At 39.7% G+C, this 22131-nt stretch overlaps 3 protein-coding genes across 3 annotated transcripts; 1 reads left to right on the top strand and 2 right to left on the bottom strand.

Moving 5' to 3' along the window:
• Positions 1–575: 575 nt before the first annotated feature.
• Positions 576–6199, bottom strand: zmpste24 (zinc metallopeptidase, STE24 homolog). Its single transcript, XM_068581065.1, has 9 exons — positions 5785–6199; positions 4985–5131; positions 4509–4712; positions 3877–4029; positions 3574–3715; positions 3271–3446; positions 2551–2652; positions 2276–2419; positions 576–2051 (listed from the first exon to the last, which is right to left on the bottom strand). The coding sequence occupies exons 1-9, from the start codon at positions 5890–5892 to the stop codon at positions 1827–1829; spliced, it is 1401 nt and encodes a 466-aa protein (XP_068437166.1). The 5' UTR covers positions 5893–6199; the 3' UTR covers positions 576–1826.
• Positions 6200–7087: 888 nt separating this feature from the next.
• rlf (RLF zinc finger) lies at positions 7088–19024 on the bottom strand. Its single transcript, XM_068580074.1, has 8 exons — positions 18794–19024; positions 16369–16523; positions 15806–15887; positions 14704–14839; positions 14377–14579; positions 13156–13292; positions 12806–12947; positions 7088–12322 (listed from the first exon to the last, which is right to left on the bottom strand). Exons 1-8 carry the CDS (start codon positions 19022–19024, stop codon positions 7643–7645), a joined length of 5766 nt encoding a protein of 1921 aa, XP_068436175.1. The 3' UTR covers positions 7088–7642.
• Positions 19025–19956: 932 nt separating this feature from the next.
• znf593 (zinc finger protein 593) lies at positions 19957–21981 on the top strand. The gene is made up of 4 exons (XM_068580075.1): positions 19957–19997; positions 20179–20401; positions 21314–21376; positions 21528–21981. Exons 2-4 carry the CDS (start codon positions 20202–20204, stop codon positions 21667–21669), a joined length of 405 nt encoding a protein of 134 aa, XP_068436176.1. The 5' UTR covers positions 19957–19997; positions 20179–20201; the 3' UTR covers positions 21670–21981.
• Positions 21982–22131: the final 150 nt, after the last annotated feature.

Genomic DNA, 22131 nt, shown 5'->3' with positions numbered 1-22131 from the left:
GAATACTTCCTGTTCCTGTAAATTGTCAATCATACCTTCTTCCTTCTGTCCCCATTACGTTTTAAATAACTATCAAAGACTATGCTTTTATTTCTTCATTATTTTCCTCAAGAGATTTTTCCAGGCTTTTATATTGTTTTTTTTTATAATTATTTTTTCAAATAAAGTTGTGGGGACAAAATAAATATAAGAACCTTCGACTTTTGGTGGGGGTGGGGGGTGTTATATCTTAAGCATATGTGTTGCAATAAAAGTAAAATATTAGAAAGCTACAATGAATCCATGAAAATGAATTGCAGTTCACAGGCCTAGTGGTAAACGAGTCCTATACCCTACTACATTTCTGTCCACAAGTGGCACAAGTAGTGAATTCATTAAAAAGTATATGCCCTGTCACATGATTATTGCTAGCATTAAACTAAAACTCATCAGGTATAGGCCCATTACTGAAAACTGTCTTGGTAATATGTAAAGGATGTAGCCATGCTCTATCATGTTTAGAAACACATGCTTCCTGTTTATTTTTCACAACCATTTAAAAAAAATGAATCCATCAACAATAAGGAATGCTTTGAAGGATTTTATTCAATGCACTAAAGATAGAATGGAGTCCACCCGCTGAACAAACCCAACACTGGCTGATGTGGTAAAAGGAACCGCGCCACATAAGCCAGGTTGGGAAACTTCCCCAGGTCCCCTGTCAATCAATACTTTTCTTGCCAGGCAACTATGGGCTCACTCCAGCCCAAAATTAAGAGAAGAAACACAGCATCAACTTAAAATTTCAAACCACATTCAAAAGTTTTCACAATTCACATCATACACCATTACTCTAACTCATTTAAGTTACATATGTACAGGTATGGTTGGAACCTAGTCGGCAAACATATGCTTTAGAAAAAATAAAACAAGTTCCCTGCAGTGCTTGTAAAAAATGATGTCTGAACTAAATTCAAATGAAATATTCTGCACTGCTCTGTTTGTAATGCGTCCATCATCTGAACAAAAACAGAGGCACTCACATTTGTTTCACCATGACTTAGCATCTACATAGTTTCTTTGCAAAAGTGAGAATTTGAGTTGATGACTAGATTAACATTTTTAATCTTGAGCTTGCCTGGAGATACCTCTAAAGAAGCAACAGTTGCACTTGAGAGACAAATCCAATTCTGGCCTGTGTATTTGCAAAAAGCATTGTCTTGAGAATATTTGTTTTCATCATGTCTTTTTGTTTTTGAAATCCACAATAAAAAAAATAATAATACGGTAGCATTAACCACTATATAAGCTTAAAAAAAAAAGATGAGTTTCAGTTGGATGTCTTGTTCACATCACAACAGAAACACATAATTCTATAGGTCAAATTTCAGCTTTTGAAATGAAACATCTTTTTTTTAAGAATTCTTAAAAGGAAGTGGAAACAAATTGTACAGAAATATAATAATTTTGGAAACTAAACCTTCAGGTCAATCTGCAAAATGTGACCTGTGCTCCAACAATAGTTCTTGCTAAACACACATTGCCAAATTATTATTGCTCCCAGCAAGTGCATATTAGGTGTCTCTGTAGAAAGGGTGCAGACTTAAGTTCAGGCTTAAGAGACTTTTTAGGCTGGCTTGTGCTGATATGTTTTGGTTTTGTTTAAAACAAAGTTTCAAAAGGGAACAAACCAGAAAGTAGGGCAAGTAGAGAAATTACTAAAACAAGATTGGGTGGGGTGAGAGGGCAGATAGGTAGAAAAAGGCCAGGGTGCATCACAGGGCCAGGAGCGGTCTGCGGAGGCCCTTTGGAGGAGGCAGCAGTCGACCCCCCCCCTTCCAGCCCCATCAGTCCTGCTTGATGCTGCCCAGTGCTCTGAGGCGCTCCAGGAGTGGAGGGTGGGAATAGTGCCACATGGAGAACAACCAGTCAGCCACGGGGAAGCCCAGGTTGTCTTTGTTTAACTTGATGAGGGCAGAGCAGAGCTCGGGGGCTTTGCCCATGCCGCGGGCAAAAGCATCTGCCTGGAACTCGAACCTGCGACTCAGGACTGTCAGACAGAAGGACAGGACCTGCAAAGAAAAAAAAATATTAAACTCTAAATGTGCAAATATGTCTTTTGTGAAATTATATATATATATATATATATATATATATATATATATATATATATATATATATATATATATATATATATATATATATATATATATATATATATACACACACACACACACACACACATACACACAATTATATAATAAACATAAACTATGTTTATCAATCCCACACTCACCTCATTGTATGGGGAGAAAATGAACTGGAAGATAATCATCAAGCCTATTAATGTGGGTTGGCTGACATTGAAGCCAAAAGCTACAAACAGCTCCTTGCGTCCAATCAGAACGGCAAACAGGGAGAAGCACAAGAAGGAATTCATCTGCAGAAACAGCAGAGTAAGTGGATGTTATTTATATCTCAATTGACATCTAAAATGTATGCATTTGACCATGTGTAATCAGGCCAACTTGTAATTTTGATGTGGACAATGAGAAAAAAAAGTTGAGTCACCTGACTGATGACAATATTCTTGACCATGTGGCCAAGCTTCCAGTGACCAAGCTCATGACCCAGGACCGCAAGGATCTCCGAGTTGTTGCATCCCTTCTTATTCTGTAAAAGTAGATGTAAGGGAACCACAGTTGGATTACACACACAAGCAGGTCACATGTCACTACAACAGGCCAATTAAACATTAATAGTTGTATGTGCTGTTGACTCAGTGTTGGCGGTAAATAGTGGTCAATTTATCTAATAAATTCCTGTGTGCACTTTATTGACCGAAAAAGCAAAGTTTGCAGCTGCAATATCAATTGTTTTTGCAGCGCCGTCATTTGTTAGGACAGTGATCAAGCTGGATGTAAGGGAGAACTACAGGCTGCTACTTCTGATTTTGATTCTTAGTCTCAACCTCTGGGTAGCCAGAGGTTGCACATGCTTTAGATAACACTCAAAATAAGCATATATAAACCTGTTGTAAGTTCCATTGGGCAAGTAAAAAAGAGAAAATTGTTGTTCTCTTTCCTTGCATTGCAAAATAGCCACGTTTCCTACAGAAAAAAAAAGCGATTTCACTCAAACTGTCACGACAAGAAATAACAACTTTGCACTATAAGTGCAAAAAAACAATCCATGTTGATTAGTTTGGGTGCTGTTTTTACAAAAAAGACTATATACTGGTTTGTATGAGTACAATAAATAAGAACTGAATAAAGTTCATGCATATGTAACCTTGGGCTTGGCTGTTGATTCATTCGATGTATCCTCTCTCTCTGGCTGCTCGGGCTGTGGCTCTCCAGACTTGTTTAGAGGAGAGTAGTCTTCCAGCAGGGTGTCAAAAAGTACAATGCGTTTGTTCTTGAAGAACCCATAGAAGTACGCATTGCTATGCGATGAACGCTTAGAACCTGGATATAGAAAAAACGTTGAAGACAAGTTAGGAGTGGCATATCTACAATCAACCTGTGGAAATATTTTTGCGATTATGACAAGTTGTTAAAAATAGATCAATAACTGTATGGAGTCTTAATTTACCTTCAACCACGTAAACTTTAGTGAGGGGGAAGCTTATACTCTTGGCCATATCCTCAATGTCTGTCTTCAGCTCTCCTTCTGGCAAAGGAGCAAACTTGTCAAACAGGGGAGCAATGTAGTCTGCATAGATCGTGACAAGCACCTGAGAACACAGGAGAAGAAAACATACGTTGACACGTTTTTAGTACCATCAACCAGCCAAAGTGCAATTACAGAGTCAGTCCTTTATCACACAAAGAGGCCTTTTCAACAAGTTATATATGTTTTTTTAACAGAAGAACACTTGTTGCACGGAGCACTAACCAGAGAAACAACCAGGGTGAAGAGCCAGGCGTAGATGAAAAAGTAGTCTCCGCCTATCTTGATGATGTAGAGGAGCAGCGAAGTGACAGGCAGCAGGATACACTGGGTCACAATAAACTTCTTCACAGCATCCTTGAGGAAGAACCCCAACGTCTGAGAGGAGCACAAGACATTTATTTAAAAAAAGGCAATGGTGGAAAATAAAAAATAATGCATGTGCATTTGAATGCCCGACTAACAGTGGTCTGGGTCATAAACTGGTGATATTTTAAGTCTTTGCTTGAATTCATAGAATCTATTGTAATGATGAGAAGCTTTCACAGTAAAAAATGAATTAGTTCCTGTCCTATTATTTGATCTTAACTGTCCATCTGCATGCTTTTCATGTTTCCAATCGTCATTGTTTGCCAAACATACAGCTAAAACACAACCTTCACTGCAGCTTTGGAGCTGGGTTGCTAGTGTGACACATCTCAGACTATGTTGAATCCATGTTGGTTACAATACATACAGCAGTCATGCAATCAAGCTGATCACAGCTGCTGTTCTTCCTGAGGAAGGAAACTACAAACATTTAACAGCCACATTTTAAGCCGACAGAGCTATGTGAGCTGTGCAGTCTGTCAGTGTACCTGCTGGTTAAAGCCATGCTTCTCCTCTATGACAAATGTGTTGTACACACTCCAGGGAAGTCCGGTGAAGGCACTGAAGAGGGTGGCAAGCGTCAGAAACACGAGCGACTGGGTGATCTCGTATTCTGAACCCAATCCTATGCGAGTCATCAGAGAACCAGCAACATCCCACATGAATGGGATTCCACCCAGGAGAAGAATCAACTGAAAAGTTTTGAGAATAGCATAAGCCTATTACATTTTAAATTGAACACATTGCATTCACATCAATAATGAAAATTGTTCAACTGGATGGTGAGCTAAACATTACCCCTTATACGTAAACAATCTGAGTAGCATTCTATGTCCGTTTGAAGTGACATAAATTACGCACAAACTTTTTGACACTCACAGCTCACTATTATCAACCCATCCTCAGTAACTACTGACTGTGAAAGTCAAACGATCGGTGACTTTTAAATTACTGGTTGTCCTACCGTGCCCTCAGTCTCAGAATAGAGTCCAGACCAAAAGCTGAAGTTGCTTTTATCCAGCTGATATAGACGTGACTTCTCAAATGTTTCGGAATCCATGATCTTCCAGAGTTCCTGTGGCACTTGTGTTGTTGATCTGTACGTCCTTCTCTGTGAAGGGGGAAGAGATCAGCACCACATTACACACAAGTTAATGTATACCCTTTGCTCAAGATACATATTTCAGACATATGGGACCTCATGAGAAAAATATATTGTAAAATGACCCTAAAATAAAATGTAATCCAATTTGCTTCTTAGTTTCTCCTTGATACTATCCAGATTTATCCTGAATTTGATCTATTGGTGTAAAAAAAAAAAAAAAAAAGTGGAATCCTAATTTATGAACACAAACGGCGGGATTTCAATTAACTAGAAATTATTTGGGAAATAAATAAATCAACCAAGCAAACTGCAAATACTTTTTAATGACTTCATCAAATCGTACTTGTCCTGCTCCAATGTTCATCTTGTCAAATAACACGAAATTTGTACCCTTTTTGATTCAGCCATATTGTGCTACAATATCCTGGGGAAAACACCCAACTCAGAAAACCACTCCAATTATGCCATTTTTAAAACGTAGTCGGGGGCTTTGTATCAGTTTTAAATGTGTATTGTATTAGAAACATAGTTACATGTCTGCCAACATATGTTTAGTGTACATTTACTTAGTATAGTCAGTATATTTATATATATCGTGAGTAAACATATTTTCCCCTCAACGGAACTTTGAGCCGGATGCTGTCAAACGATAAACTTACCTGTCTGTAAGAAAGGTATGCTTCCCATAGATACACAGTCCAGGAAAATCCCAAAACAGCATAAAATATCTGCTTCTCCACCGGCAGGTCAAATATGCCTTCAACCATCTTTGCTGTGTTTTGGGTCTATGTTGTTCGAGCAGGGCTGACTAGCTCGCGCGCTAACCGTTGCAGTAACGCCACCTAGCCTGACTGGTAGTTTTAGGCTAGCAGCTAGCTTAGCTATGTATCTTCCACTACACACACAAACGAGACAGATAACACTTTAAAGTTAAATAAAGGGAACACTGTTTTCACGTTAAATCGACAGATACCGACTAAAAATACGAACTGCGATACCCGTACAACCAGTTTCCATTCCTAGGGCTTTTACAGCTAATATCGTTCCATTCATGCGAGATGCGAAACTGACGGCGAGATGTGGCAACACATTCTACCCCCGGGAAACGACGACGATGACTTTGGTTCCGTTTATGAACTTACTTATATTTTTTGAATATTCATTGAATTACAATGTTTAAAGGATTTTTGAATGGATGGACATTTTACATATTTAAAAAAATATCTTACCCCCTACTCATAGTCCCATTTGAGAACCACTATTGTTAATATTAACTCATACGAGCAGATACACAACATACATGTGCATTTGATACTCTGCTTGACTCTCACGATTTTAACCAAAATGTTTAAAGACATTATCCATTGCTAAATTGTCGAAAAGCAAAGACTCCTGTCGAATAAATTAAACAAGAGAAGTGGAAACTATCAGGTCTACTGGCAATGCACTTGCACTTTTCAGTTGCTGAACTTCACTCAAGAGTGAACCACGGAACATGTGGTTGGTGTTTACAGAGCAATACGGCAGTAGTTGTTTACTGTTCAAGGCATTGATTTCAAAATAAATAAAACGACCCCCAAAAAACATATTTAAATCAAGGTCATTGAAGACTATTATCACCACCCCAATAACACAATTAATGCAAAAGACAGCAGTTTTATTGAAAAAATAACCTGTAAGGAGCCCAACCATATTTGTGTAATATTTTATCAGAAACACTGCAGATGATGTGAAATCACTCTCCCACTGTGTACAATATTCCGATATTGCATTGTATGACCCCAGAACTTGTTAAACTTTAATTCAACACATTTGTTTTAAGAAGTGTCTCCCTCTCTCATACCTAACACCCACCCATTATTTAAATTAGTTATGTGTATTTTCAACTTAGCAAACAGCTCCTACAATGCCATTTCATAGTGACGTTGCATATTTTAAAAAAAGAACAAGTCATTTACACAATTCAGAAAGTAAAGGGCTTCATTTCCACATTTATTTCTTTAAAAAGTGCTAGATACATATCTGCCAACATCTGTCAACTGCATCCTCACACTTATTTAATAGTAAACTGAAGTGAAAAATAACCAAAATATTCCTCTGGTATTTTTTTCAGGAAGGAAATGTTTTTTTTAAGTCACATTTTCAAACAACTGAGAAGGCCTTGCAACACGCTACTGACCATTTCTAACAATCTGAAAATCTGTAAGTCTTCTTGGAATAACTACAGTATATACATACATACACGTGATCATAATTAATTGACATAAGAGGTGTTATCTGAAAGCTTTCATATAACAGATGTCTTAGAAAAAAAAATCCACTTGGATCCGATGTGCACCGTTTAAGCTTGTTTTTTGTAAATCTTAATGCTAATATAATTCTATAATTATTCAGTTTGGCAACTTAAAAAAACAAAACGGCCAATACTAATATTTTGGGAGAAAGAAAAATACTTGTACAGAATGTGAAAATACAAAGTCATTTGTCATAGCTATGTTAAAAAGGTGCTCAGTTAAATTAACTTCCAAGAAGCAGTTTGCTGTTGGAGTCTGATGGGAAGAGGTCTGGCAGGGTGGTGCTGCACACAGGTCTCCCCAGGACCACCACAGGTCTGAGGTACTGAAGCTGCTTAATAGCCAGGTCCCCACATCCAGCCAGGGCTTTGTCCAAGATGGATTTCAAGTTTTGGATTGATGAGAAGTCTCCAGTCATAGCGTGGGGCTTCAGCAGCGGGGAATGAGCGCGCCTGCTGCGGGTGTGAGAGATTCCCAGCTGGTTGTTCTCCTTAACAGAACAATTGCGTCTGAACGAGTCTCGCCGTTTCCCCGGCACCACATTTTTGTCTTTTGGGCTCGTCTCTTGGATGAACCTCAGGAATGAGGACTCAAAGCCAGTGGGCTTATAGGCCACAATGTCAAAAGGGTGTGGAGGAGGACTATGGGGTCGAGTGTCTTTCAAATTTGAAGGTGGTTCAGACAATTCATTTTTCCGTTTTAATGGCTGGCGAACAGGAGTAGGCAACAGAGCTGAACCGTTCAACATTTTACCCCCATCCTTGGTGCGCATGTCTTGGAAGCCCTCCTCGGCAGTAAAGCGCAGCGAGACCGGTGGAGAGAGGTCAACAGTGAGGGGACGAAGAAGAGGTTTGATTTTATCCAAGCTTAATCTCTCCTCTGGTTTCTGACTGTTCTGTGTTGTTGCAGCTGTGTCTTCAGGGGGCCCACCAGTGCTCGGCTCACCGTAAAGCACCTCATCTGCACCAACAAGGACGCCATTTCTCTCAACAGGTGGTGGGTCCTGCTCTTCCTCTTCTGGGAACTCCAGTGTGTCATGATGAGCCTCCTCCTGTGGCTCTGCCTTGATGGCGTGTAAGCTCATGGGGGCAGGCTGCCCCTCCGTGTTTTCTGGCTCTGCCTGATACTCCATTTTGCGAACTCCATTGGGGGAACATGCTCCTGTGACTGTTGGCCTGGCCGACTTCCTCTGAATTAATTCCTCAAGCTGCTCAACATTAAAAACCAGCTCCGCCATATTCTTAAAAAGCTCTTTCGGACGCATCTGGTGAACACTCAGGTAGTGACGGCGCAAGCTCTTCAGGTAGACGACAACAGAATCACAGTCCTGGACCATACATGGGTAGGCCACGCGCATACAGCGATCCTGGCACATCTGTAATGCTTCTTCATGAGATCTGAAGACATAGCGGCTGGAAAAATTATTTTTTTTCCTCTCCGATACTTTGTTCTCCACAGTCACCTCCTCTCCCATTTCCTCAGACTGGGGGGTCACTTCCGGCTTTGGACTCGATCCCTCAGCCTGTGCGGTGGTTGAACCGGGTTCTTCTTTCAGAGGACTGGGTGGTGCGGCGGTTGAACCGGGTTCTTCTTTCGGAGGACTGGGTGGTGCGGTGGTTGAACTGGGTTCTTCTTTCGGAGAACTGGGTGGTGCGACGATGAGCTTCTTTTGGCATCCAGTAATTGACTTTTTGTGAGTGCTCTGCAGACGTACCACCAGTGAATCGTAGTACTCACAGTGACTATAAAGTGTATGTTTTTTAAGTGCATCATCATGGCTGAACACTTTCGTACATCCTTCAAAATTGCACCTTATTAGCTCTGGTTGCGGAGAGTGTACGTCACGAGTGTGACGCGCTAAGCTGCTCTTAAGATGGTAGGAAGAGGTGCAGTTGGCAAAGTGACACTTGTACTGGGGCTGAGGTTCATCTGTGTTTGGGAAAGGCCTTTTCTTAGCGGGCTCTTTTCTGACTTCAGAACTGTGATGTGCATCCAAATCCTTTTCCAACAAAAGCTGAGAGCGATTGTAATGATGTATCAACTGTAGGTGGCGTACCAGGCCGCCCTGGGTGGAAAAAGCAGCATCACAGTTTTTCGCTACACAATGAAAGGGATTAGTGAATTTATTCAAAATATAGCAGAGATTACCTTTGGCTACCAGACGTCTTGTAGTTCTGACGTGTTGTGAGGTCGTATCCTCACTTTCTCCCTTCTGCTCGTCGTCTTCCTCTTTTCCCTCTGCTTCATCCTCTCCTTCCGCTTCAGACGGTGAATGATTGTCAAACTTTTGTCCATTTTTGCTTACCACAGTTGATTTTTTTTTCTCCTGTTGGCGTTTCAACTTGGGGATCTCTTTCTTCCATACTTTTAGACCATGGTTCGCCAAGGACTTAGATGTAGGTTGTTTAGGGTCTTCTTCCTTATACCGTTTAGATGCATAGCTTATTTTGTCCACCAAAGTCTCACTCAGGTTATGCGTCTGAATATAGTGAGACCTCAACAATTTTTTTTGAGTGGTACTCTTGGAACAAAGCTGGCACACATAAGGCTTAAAAGATGAAGTCAACATTCTGGCCTGCTCTACAGTGTGGCTATGTTGGGTGTTATAGTGTCGCCGTAAGCTGTAACTCTGAGCAGTCCTGAAGCCGCAACCTTTTATTTCACAGACATATGGCTTAGCGGCGGCTAATGAGTCACCACGGTCTTCTTCATCAGCTTCTGTTGCTTGCTCAGTTTTGACTTTCACCTTTCCCTCAGGAAGGAGCTTCTTCTGAATCAACACAACAGGAGGCTTTGCCATGATTGCCTGATGAAGAGATATTTGGGATGCAGTAGACTCTGGGTTGTACTCGGGTGCCTTACTTTTCACGATGCGAGGTGTCGAAGAATTCAGGTCCAGTTTACCCAGCCCAAAGAGAATTCCACTCAGTGCATCATTTTCAGTTTGAAGGCTTAAAGAGTTTGTTTCGTTATTTTTTGGATGATTGGCCTCTTTTCTTTCTTTGTCAGCCTCCATGGGTTGAAATGAAGTGGAGTTCTCCTCTTTTCCATTCTCCTTACTGTCTGGCTCAGTTTCAGTCTTTAGCCCTTTGGACTTTGAGCCCCGGTCTCTGTCATGTTTGTGCTCTTTGTTCTCCAGTTTAAGGTGTTCTGGGTGGGCACATTTAAAATGCCTCTGGACATCTCTGGCTCTGGAGAAAGTCATGCCACACTTCTCAAAACCACAGGTGAACTTACTTCCATCAAAACACACAGCAACCAAGGTCATTGAGGCTTTGGGCTCCCTGCTATCAGATGCTTTCAAAGATGAGGCACAACTTACTGCAGAGGCCCTTCGGACTTCTCCATTTACAGTCTCTTCTGCATCAACTGATTTATTGGGACGTATTGTTGCCTCAGTGACCGTCTTAAGAAGTTTCCGCTTTGCCTTCCTCTGAGCCTCAAAGTCTTCTTCAGAGAAGGTGATGTTGTGTGTGGATAAATGCTTTATGAATTCTTTTTTGGATAAATAGTATTTACTACATTCAGGGCTAGAGCAGGTAAACGCTGCATCTCTGAAATGTTGTGCTTCATGGTGATAGATTTGTCCCAGGTCAGAGCATGTTACGCAACAATCTTTGAGTTCACACTGGTAGTTGAGGTGATAGCCATGGACCTGTTTGTGTGTGACAAGTTCATTGGAAGTACTAAACCGAGCACCACAGTCCATAACCACACACATGTAAGGCTGATCGCCATAGTGAACTCTTCGATGTTTGCGGTGATGGTATGCAGAGACAAAATGGCGTCTGCAAAAAACGCACTTCTCCCGCTTGTCTCTCACCTGATGAAAATGTTTCACATTGTCATCATCGTTGTGCTCCGACTTTAAATGGACATACAAATACTTGGAATGTTTAAAAATCCGAGTGCACCCGGTTCCTGGGCACGGATACTCATCCCGGTTCTGCACACTGAAGTGTTGGTCAATGTATTCGAATGTTACATGCTCGTCATTGTCCACATTCGTCTCCTTCACCGTCTTGGCTTGTTGCACGATGTGGTGCAGCACATCTGGATCATGTGTGGATTCGTAATACTGCATTAAGGAAGGGTCAATGGTGATCTCACCTGGTTCAATATCAACATCATCATCCTCATCCACCCGTTTCCGCCCGTCCTCTTTCTTGATGTTTTTGTTAAGATGCGTTTCACTCTGCACATGGTCTTTCAGATGAGGAAAGAGATCCTTCCTGCTCTTAAACTTTTTCAAACACACAGGGCAGGGGTGGCTGTTGTCCTCTTCATGTCTTTTGGAGTGGTGAATGAGTTGGGTGTCAGTAACCAACCTCTTACAAATCCGACAGCAGAACCTGTGTTTCTTTGTTTCTGATTCGCCTGGGATTTCTGGCAAGTTCGAAGACTGTGTTTTATTTAGCTGCCCATGACCATCAACACTTCCATTTATCTTTTGGTGCTCAGATTCTACTTTCACTGTGATTCCCTGTGGCTCATGTTGACCCTCCTCTTCTTCTTCTTCCCCTTCAGACTCCGGCATCAACCCGAGAAGGGAGATGCAGTGATACTTGAGAGTTTTAAAGTCCCAGAATTCAGGGTCAAAAGGCCAGTAGGCTTTCAGTGCAAGTAGCAGCTCGCAGCGTAGTGAGTTGGGTATGACCTCACTTTCCTGGTCATACTTTTGGTCTGGGCGTAAGTAAAGCACCCGAAGGGACCCAAAGACGTCCTGGCTGGGGCCGAGCAGGAACTCTGTAAGTAGGCAGGCACGTAATACTTCAAGGTCCCCTGGAAGTAGGCGGGACACGGTCTTACAGACAGAGATCCTCGAGTCAGAGTCATCCTGCTTTGGAAGTTGAAGGGATTTGACACAAAGTTCTACTGAGGCAGGTATCCCCATTTCCTCCGTCTGAAAATAAAGTGATGTAATATTAGCATTAGCTCTTTTAAATAACCATGCATTTATAATAACAAACATAATAAAACACTATGTTTTACATTCATCACATTATGAACGTCTGTACGTAAAATGTCAAAGTAAAACAAAATTAACGAGTTCCAATGTAGTTTTAAAAGCTGACATTTTTAAAAAATTGATCGAGTGAAAATTGCCGTTGCTATTGATGGAAGTGTAGCAATTTAAAATGGCGGGTTTGTGCCGGATGTCTTATCTAGCACGGGAGAAAGATCTCTCTGATTGACTTGGTACCAAAAATGTAGTTGTTCTATTCGTTCCATTTACAATTGGAAATGCAAAAATAACCGTTCTAATGAACAACAGACTTACACCTGGATAGCCTAGTGGAAACACTGCCTAACTGGTTACAAGGGAACATTATATAACCAATGCACCAACTCTCACAGAGTATTAAAAATGGAATGATGGGCTCACCTCTGTTTGTATGACGCGGACTAAGCAAAGCAAATGGTGGACGGTTTTGGCAATGGCACCTAGCTGAAGGCATCGTTCCAGAAGAGACATCGATGAAGGGTCGATCCTCTTCTGAAGCTTACTCCACAAGAGAGTCAACTCCCTTTGGATAGACAAAAAAGAAAACAGTTATTTTCAAAGTTTCTTTTTTTATAAAACTATACCCACATTTGACTGACTCTCTGATGACCCCAACGATAAAGAAACAATGTATTTGTTAAGGCATCTTTCATTTGACCATAGCAACAAATACATAATGTACTTTACATGCAGTCCACCCAATCTCTTGGCCCCAAACAGAGACTTCTCACCAGGAGCAGTAAAGGCTCTGCTGCTGAAGCTGCTGTGTCAGGAAAGTTGTGCACAAAATGAAGGCGGTGTTCTCCTCCCCTTCTGTCTCCAAATTACACGTGATCTCCAGTACATCCTTACAGTCAAGTCTGGATATCTGTTTAAGGAGTAAACACAATGCTGACAGTTTTAAAGACAAAGTGACAGACAACAAAAATTGAATAAAATGTTATAAAATGCTGGATTGGTACTCGTGCTGAAGCGGATCTGGTAGAGATCATGAGGAGATGCAGTTGCTTTGTCAATGTAATTACGAAATTATGTGTTTTTATTATCAGTTACATTCATTTAGGCATAACCTTTAGTGCAACATAAATTACTTTCAATGATTATACCAAACACAAATCAAAAAAGCACTTTATGCAGACGTCAGTACAGAGCCAAGGCCATACCATGAGTCTGAGGAGGACTTGTGTTATGATACAAGGACACATACTGCTACTCAAGTATCTTTGGTTTAAACAAATAATTAAATTAAAAACAGTACATATCATTGTCTAAGTCAATGCCAACTCATTGCCCTTATGATCAGAAAAGCAGTGCTGGAAGACAAAACAGATGCTACAACGAGTCCGTTCCTCAATCTAAAGACCCTTTTCAGCTTCTATTTGCATGCAAATTTGGGGCTCTATTTTTGGAGACGGTGCACTATATAAATAGACTCCTTTTTTTAATGCATTTTAAAAAAAGATTTGACTTGCAAATTTTTCCACATTTGTATTCAGCATTTTAATAAAATCTATTTTATGTTACCAGTAGGGAGATAATTACTGTGCCTGTGGATGTTTGTGTGAGTCCGACTTCTGACAATAGATAGTGCTTCATCTGGACTCTGACGGTCTACTGTGACCACTCAACACGTCCTGCCAGAACGATACGTCTCGTCACGCTGTTGTTGAGCAGAAGCCAGACATTTTAACCATTCAACCATTACTTTGAACTGTTGAGACAATCTGGATTGCAACATGCAAGTCGTAGGTTTCACAGCAAACTCAAAATGTGGATACATTTGTCTTGCCATCTCAACCATCGCCATTGTGCAACATTTGAATCACAGTTGCCAAAACTGAAGAAATTAGGCTCAACTGTATAAGAGTATACTTAAAGAGCATCATGACAAAAACTGAAAGTCTAGTGGAGGTATTTCTCTCCTTGCTCACAAACACAACATGGTGCAATACCTCCATGATGGCCTCCTCATTGGGCAGCAGGTGACAAAGCAGGGATACAAATGTTTGACGAAAGGTGGCTTGGTTGGAGATGACGCTGCATTCAGTGCACGCTTTGGCCAGCACCACTGCCTTGGCCACTTCACCCATCTTCTCCAGGTGCTTCACCCGCATCTCCATAAAGCCCTCGCCCTCCAAGCTGATGTATGCATCAACTAGTGACAGAATGCAAAGAATATCTGATTAGTAAACTACCATGACACGGCCAACACAATAGTAGGCGCTAAAAGGTAAAGCAGTCTAAAATAAATGAGCTGGAAGAGTTAACTATATTACAACCTTCTTCGAGGTTGGTGGGCTGGCCGGTGAGGAGCGATGTAAGGACAGGGTTGCTCCACGCTCCCCCCTCTCCTGTGATCTGGAGTAAAGCTTGGAGGTCTGTGCTTCCATACTGTAGCAAGGTATCATGGGCAATCTGCAGGAGACACACAGACTTTAAAATAAATGCAATTTAAAAATAACTATTTGCTCAGTTCCTGAAAATTAGACTAATAACCCAGAAAATTGAATAAATTCAACCATGTTTTCATACACCGTGCTACACACACTTCTACTACTACCATGCGATAATGTCAATGTAAAGTGGCATTTATAAAGTACGCTTTGTGAAGTCTGAAAGAGTAATTAAGTAATAGTGTTAACAAGATTTCGTTAAATGTCTAAATTGACTACATTTGTAGCTAAAATAAATCCACTAAATGCTGTTGAGCCTTGAGCCAAATAGATACCAAAAAATATGTCTACTGTATTTTAACTTATACATTTTTTCAAGCCCAAATCCTCAAACACATAACTTTTCCCCAGGTCCATTAATGATGCCTACACTAGCTAAACTCAGAGTGAAAAAAAATCTGATTGGATGTCATAGTTTTCAATCTCAGGATTCATCAACTCAGAGTTGAGGATTAATCTCAGATTGTTACACCTGCTTTCTGAAACAGGGTCAGGTCTGGAAATAAAACTTGAACACAGCTCAGCTCAAGATTCACAGTTTTAACTTTTCCTTTGCAGTGAGTAAACATTACTAACTATAATAATTGGCCTAATCTCTGTGGGGCAATGTGATCATATGGCTCTTAATAGTATTTTACGGTTATGTACAGCAAGAATGTATTCATATATAACGGTCAACCAAAGATAAATTAGACGTGATGAACACTGGTGGATTAGACTCAACAAGGGGCAAACCAAAATCAAACACTGCCGTCTAAACCAGCTTGGATAATTTTTCTCATGCTTCACTCGCATCCTATCAGAAGGCTTTTGATAACAATTGCTGAGGCACGAATAGAATGGCATTTTTCATTGGTCCACCTTATTTTTCCTTGATGAAAAGTCTTTAACCAATCAGCAAACAATGTTTTGAAATAAAGTCCTGTACCTGAACCGAGTGGTGGAACTGAACCCAGGCTTCATACGGGATTTCATTCTCAGGCACTGACAGCAGCAGTTCAAAACAGCTCCTAGAATAAATGGCAATAAGATTACAGTGATTTATATAGGACTAATAAGTAGAATTAATACTATAGCAAGGACCGAAAATCACACAATTTCCAGAACGGCTGCCCTGTTTTGAAAATGGGTCAAAAAGACAAATAACAACCCAGCAAGCTGCACATTCATTTGTCAGGTATATGAAGGGTGTATACCAATGTCTAAGTGAAGAACTGAACGGTCTATCATCCAATATACAGATAAGAGAAATGTTCAAAGCAAATACCTGAATTAATACTACACAACGCAAACTAAGAATTGTCAGTTTATGTTGCCATGCTATTAAAGACTTACTAAAATACTGGAAGACGATCTTTTATTCTTAAATCAAGAAGGCGAACAGTTAAAAGGGCCTCAGCAACACAAACTGCTAAGTATACACATAAAATAGACAATACTCTCCATTATACTTTTTGTATATATTCATTGGATCAATTTTACAGTACTCACAAAGCTAGTCTCTTCAAAACAAGGGCAACTCTGTCCGACTCTGCAGTGAGGTGAGATCGGGCTGCAGCAAAACAGTTTATGGACAAACAGTAGACCTCCAGAAGAGGCAGACCGTGCTCCATGGAGTTTCTGCTCCCAGCATAGTGCATCAGTGCCTATGAACACACAAACATGTCACGAAATGTGAGCAATGAAGAAAAGCAGTTAGGTAAAAGTAAAATTACTGTATTAAAAAAAGTAAAGTAAACAGAAGAGATCAAGGTGAGAGAGACATTTGTCTAGATAAACAGGTGTTTTCCTCCTGAGGGAGATACCGGTCTACCCTGATCGATCCCAGCTGACACCATCTGCGGTGAAATGTTCTTGATTGGGCCTGAGGGGACTTGACTGTACAGAATGACATAAACCTGTACCGTCGATAATGAAAGAACATGCACCAAAAAAAGACCTCATGTAAGGTACACATGTTAATTTGTTTCACTTGAATTACTTACCAAAATGTGTAATGATTGCACACTTAATTTACTTCATTCATTCAACAAAATCCAAACATAAAAATGTATTTCTCTGAAGTATATTAAGATGGAATTTCATCATGTTACAAATAACATATTGCCGTAAAGAAAATGTTCTCTTCTTTCATTGACACTTTGAACAAGGAGCACAATGTTTGTAGTCTGCTGCATCACACATTAAATCATCATTACTATCTATTTCCCAGAAGTCCCCTTTTCCAGACAGCAGAACCCTTGCTGGTAGCTGCTTGTGTCTACAGGAGGCACTACATTAATTCCCTTAAGTCTAAATACATGGTGCCCTCTCAAAGGGAGCCAAGAATAATGTCTCAACCCTGGAGACTCATGTCAGTGTACTAATTACATCCAGACTACTTCCGATTTCACAGAAAATGAATACAACACACACTATATTTTAAATCAAGCCCCGAAAACACAGATATCCAAGTCAGTAGGTTACTAAATAAGATGTGTCCATTAAAATAGTTAGTTGTAGACTGTCCCTTGTAGCATGTCTCCAATGTGAATTACACACTATATTTTATTGTTTATATATTATTATAATATATTATTGTTATAATATATTGTTTTAATTTTTACACTTTTTTGTAACATGTGCATATCACTGCCAGAAATAAAACTGCTGCATGTACTAAATAAATTGTCTCTGCATGCATATACTGTACATATCCACCTACATCCTTCATATAAAGCAACCTGATTTACCTGATTATATTAGTCATTCAAAATGTATTCCATCATATCTGCATTGCACAACTGTATGTTGTAGTTGTTTTATTGCATTTATACATTTCATATATATTATTGAAGTGTATGCATGACAGCAAAAACTCCAAATGTTAATTAAAAATCCCCTTGTTGGATTAATTAACCTCCACTTCAGCAACAAGACACTGTTCAGGAAATTACAAGGTGAGAATTATCTCCACAGAGATCAATGTCTCTCAATTATATTGGTGCATGCAAGTATCACTTTAGGCAAACTTAAAACCAACGAACTTAAACAGCTCCCAACCTAATACAGTACACATGAAGTGACTTGGCTAATGAATAACTATTCTCTACTATCAACTTTGGCTGATGACCACATTTTAGTGGAAGACACGAACCTTGAGGAGTGAACATGAAAAGTGCTTTGTTTTATGAAGCAGGTAACGCTAACTAACGTTACCACCAGAAGGTGGACGTCAAGCAGTTGCCCTAATTCCACCCAAAACGTTTGTTTTTACACTACTCACGAGTCTATGCTATTGAGAACGAGTCTCCGTTGTTATCAATAGAAAAATCATGTTTGCTCCACAATACTACACTGTAACATTTGACATCGCAGATCTGACAACTTAAGCTAAAGCATGCAAATGATTTGTAAGAACTTCTGAACATGACCTAGCCAACTATCCTTATGCAGCCGCTACAAATTTAGTCGCGACTGCATTTGAATAAACATGCCGCCCCGCCCCACACACATAGAATCCTGCATGATTTGCAAACTGTGGCAATGTCATGTGTATAGAAGCATCCGTTACGTTTCCTTTACGACAGTGTGTTTTGAAATAAGACCAAGCTGTGGGAGTTAACGTCACATCACTGAGCTCACCGTAATAACTTAACGTTAGCTAAACCAGCGAACAGGCAACACATTGCTCAGCTGACAACGTCACGTTGCATTACTATTAGCAGAACAATAATAAGTTGCATTGTCGAAGCGTGATATTATATGCATGCACGAATAAAAAGCAGCGCAGTAGTTGTGGTTACAGACCAACCCAAAACGTGAACAGGTAGCTAGCGGGCCAGCAGCCGTCGCAGATTAGCTAAAAAAAAAAAAACAACCGTGGGGAAGCTAACGTTGAGCTAACGGTCGCGTCGCTGCTCCGTGTGGACGTTACCTGACAGAAGTTATCGCAGTACTCCGTGGAAGACGCTGTGGATAATTCCTGCTGCCTGAGTACGTCTTCAAAGGCTCTCAGTGTGGCCAGGAGGGTTTCCATTGCCACTAGAGTGTCATCGGCCGTATCCAGGGCCCGGTCGCTCCATTCGTGCTCCGGTTCAACATTATTCTCCGCCATCTTCGCTCTCCGCCACGGCGCGTATGCAGTGCGGTCTGACGCCGCCTTCATGTGCTGTCGGAATATTTAGATGCGTCAGTTAAACTTCACCCATACTGGGAAATGAGGACGACTTGGAGAAATGGGATGTTAAGTGTATTTGTATTATTTGTTATTTAGTAAAGCTTGTTTTTTTTTGTATATATCTGTTATCCCTATTCTTATTTATTTTATTTTATTTTTTAATTATTTTATTTTGTGTGTTTAGTTTATTTCATTGATGTCTGTAAGTGTGGGATGCTGCTACTACGGCAAAAAAAATCTCCTTGGGGATTAATAAAGTACTTTTCATTCATTAATTTTCATTCATTTTTCTTCCATTTCGTGTAAACTTCAATTGACATACCTCGCCCTCACAATATTCATGACTTATGTTTTTTTTTTCTTTCTTTTTCTGCCTTCTTCCAATTCGGACGTTTCATCGTGGAGAATACAACGTATGAAATGACAACCATATATATATATATATATATATATATATATATATATATATATATATATATATATATATATATATATATATATCCCTAAATTACATATTTAATTATAACCTTAACAACACTACAATCGAAAAGAAAACGAAGAGCGCAGTAAATCATGAGCTTGACCATAAATGTACCTGATAGCTCCACTATCAGGTACATGCTCAGGGAGCATGGACATTATTGTATTCAGAAAACCACTTTGAACACAAATTGTAAAATTCCACTCAATATGTGATATGTATTTAATGTAATATTAGTGAGATTTAGTAACATAAATAATAAGCTAATTTTAATTTGTGTAGTTTGCGGTTTTATTTATCCATTAACTTTGTTTACTACTCGTATTTCATGACTATATAGCGTGACATCATGTTTATTTTCTTTTTACTACCTTGTTTACAAAATAGGAGTGTTTAGCGCCCCCTACAGTAATGTATTTTGTTTGTACTTTCCTTGACCCGGAAGTACAATGTATTCCTCTCGGCCACGCGTGTAGAAAGGTAAGAAAAGCTCAACTTGGTTTACGACGATGTTTTTAGAAGCAAATCTGCTAAATCACTTGTTTTCTTTAGCTGATAATGTCCGATGGGCACACCGTTCACTCCGCAAGACCTGATTTGATGGCGTAAAATCCGTGTCCGTGGTTCAAACGTCTACATTGGCTTATATCTGGTTTTACAGTTTTCTACTCACCAGGATCGGCCATGGGGAAGTCCAGACAAACAGGTAACCACTCAAGTGACAAAAAGAAGCACATTGCAAGGACATGGAAGACAAAACACAAGACTAAAGACCTGGACCAGATCCACGTGGACTTGAATCCTGAGACCGCAGCCAAGCTGCTACATCAGGAGGTGGACATCGATGTGACGGGATGTGCTCAACACTACTGTTTACACTGCGCGTGAGTTGAGATGAATTGTACCCGTTTGTCCTAAAAGCGGGTTTAATCAGGATAACTCTTGTTATTAGTCATTTACTTTCATCATCCTAATGGTCATCATTTTCTTAAGTCTTATCATTACAAATTGTAGATGAGCTGAACTGACCAATGGTGGGGTCAGTACTTGGGCCTTTTACTTGAGTAAAAGTAGCATTATTTACTCTGCTCCACGTAAAAATGCTGCATTCAAAATCTTACTAAAATAATAATAAGCATTTTATTGTTATTGTGGATTCTTTACTGTTTGCATTACTGTTTATTTATATTACTCTTTTTGAATTATTATGTGTCTCTTGTGTGCACTGTGTGCATTACTGCTGTAATCCTACCCATTTTCCCACTCCGGCACTAATAAAGGAAAATCTTATCATATCTTATTGCCATCAAAATCGTCTTACAGTATTGAACGTTATCATTATGCAGGATGGCACATTTCAAAATAATGTACATTATCGTTAATATATGTTAATTATTGACGCATTAGTGTCCAGGCAGGCATCACATATTGCAGCTGGTAGCGGTGGGGGCTGATTTGAACTATCTTCGATACTCTAGAGTCACTTAATTCACAAAAATACATCCTATTTTATTAATTAATTAATGTTTTATATTATTAAGCGGAATAACAAGCAACACAGATATTAGACATTTTGGAATTGACAGAATGTTATGCAGATCCTGAAAGCAACTGAACTTGTTTCTGTGTGAGTGGTTGTGATGTGTAAGAACGGAGATAATCTTATCTCCATTCCTTTTTCTCCTGCTGTGATCAAGTCTCTCTTGAACTTATTTAAATGTCCTGATTTAAATAAAGGTTTTGAAAATGATGTTTTGCTTTTAGCTTTTAACACTGTGGCACTTCATGTCTTGCAGGAGATATTTTGTGGATTTGAGGTCCTTGAAAGAGCACTTAAAAACTAAAGTGCACAAAAGACGGTAAGGCACCATATTTCACCCATTCATTCTTGTATGATACACTCATATTTCTTGGTGGAAAATGTTTTTCCTAATTTCTGTCCCCTATAACTGCAGTGGCCAAGTATCCCTGTAATCTTTAGAGATTCCCTCTTCTTCTTTCTCCATCCAGGTTGAAGCAGCTCAGAGAGGCACCGTACACACAGGCGGAGGCCGAGAGAGCAGCGGGGATGGGCTCCTACGTCACTCCACAAAAAGTAGAAGTGAAGTCACAGACCGTGGAAGAGGACATGGACTCAGAGCTACATACTTGAACCCATGGCCTGATTAATTCAATTACAGCATAATTTACAAAATGACTGATGCTTATATTATATCTCTTGCTGTCACACATGTTGAGTACATTGTTAAATGTTGTTTTTGTGACACCCTTCACTTGTTCTTTTAGCTGATAAACAGCTGTCTATCAACAGAATCAGAAAAAGATTATCTTAATCTTAATGTAATGCAACATGTGCCTTTGTAAATATTAGGTATTTGTGGAATACTAATAAACTATAACATAGAGCGGACTTAGATTGCATTCATATGGGACTATAAAGTTTAATTAAAGCATTATTTCCTCAGTTTTTGTGTACATGACATCTATCTACCCTGTGCTTATAACCTGAAAGAAAGGTTCACACAATACTTAATTTTAAGGGATCACAAACCAAAAAAGGTTGGGCTATATTTAATTGAGATATTGTCACAATAACATAACTCTGCCCCATTAT

Source organism: Clinocottus analis, unplaced genomic scaffold (assembly GCF_023055335.1).
Source record: "Clinocottus analis isolate CAN_PGR_092001 unplaced genomic scaffold, fCliAna1.0.p SCAF_17, whole genome shotgun sequence".
NCBI classification, from domain to species: Eukaryota; Metazoa; Chordata; class Actinopteri; order Perciformes; family Cottidae; genus Clinocottus; species Clinocottus analis.
The sequence above is the reverse complement of the archived record's forward strand: the minus strand, read 5'-3'. Positions and strand labels throughout refer to the sequence as shown.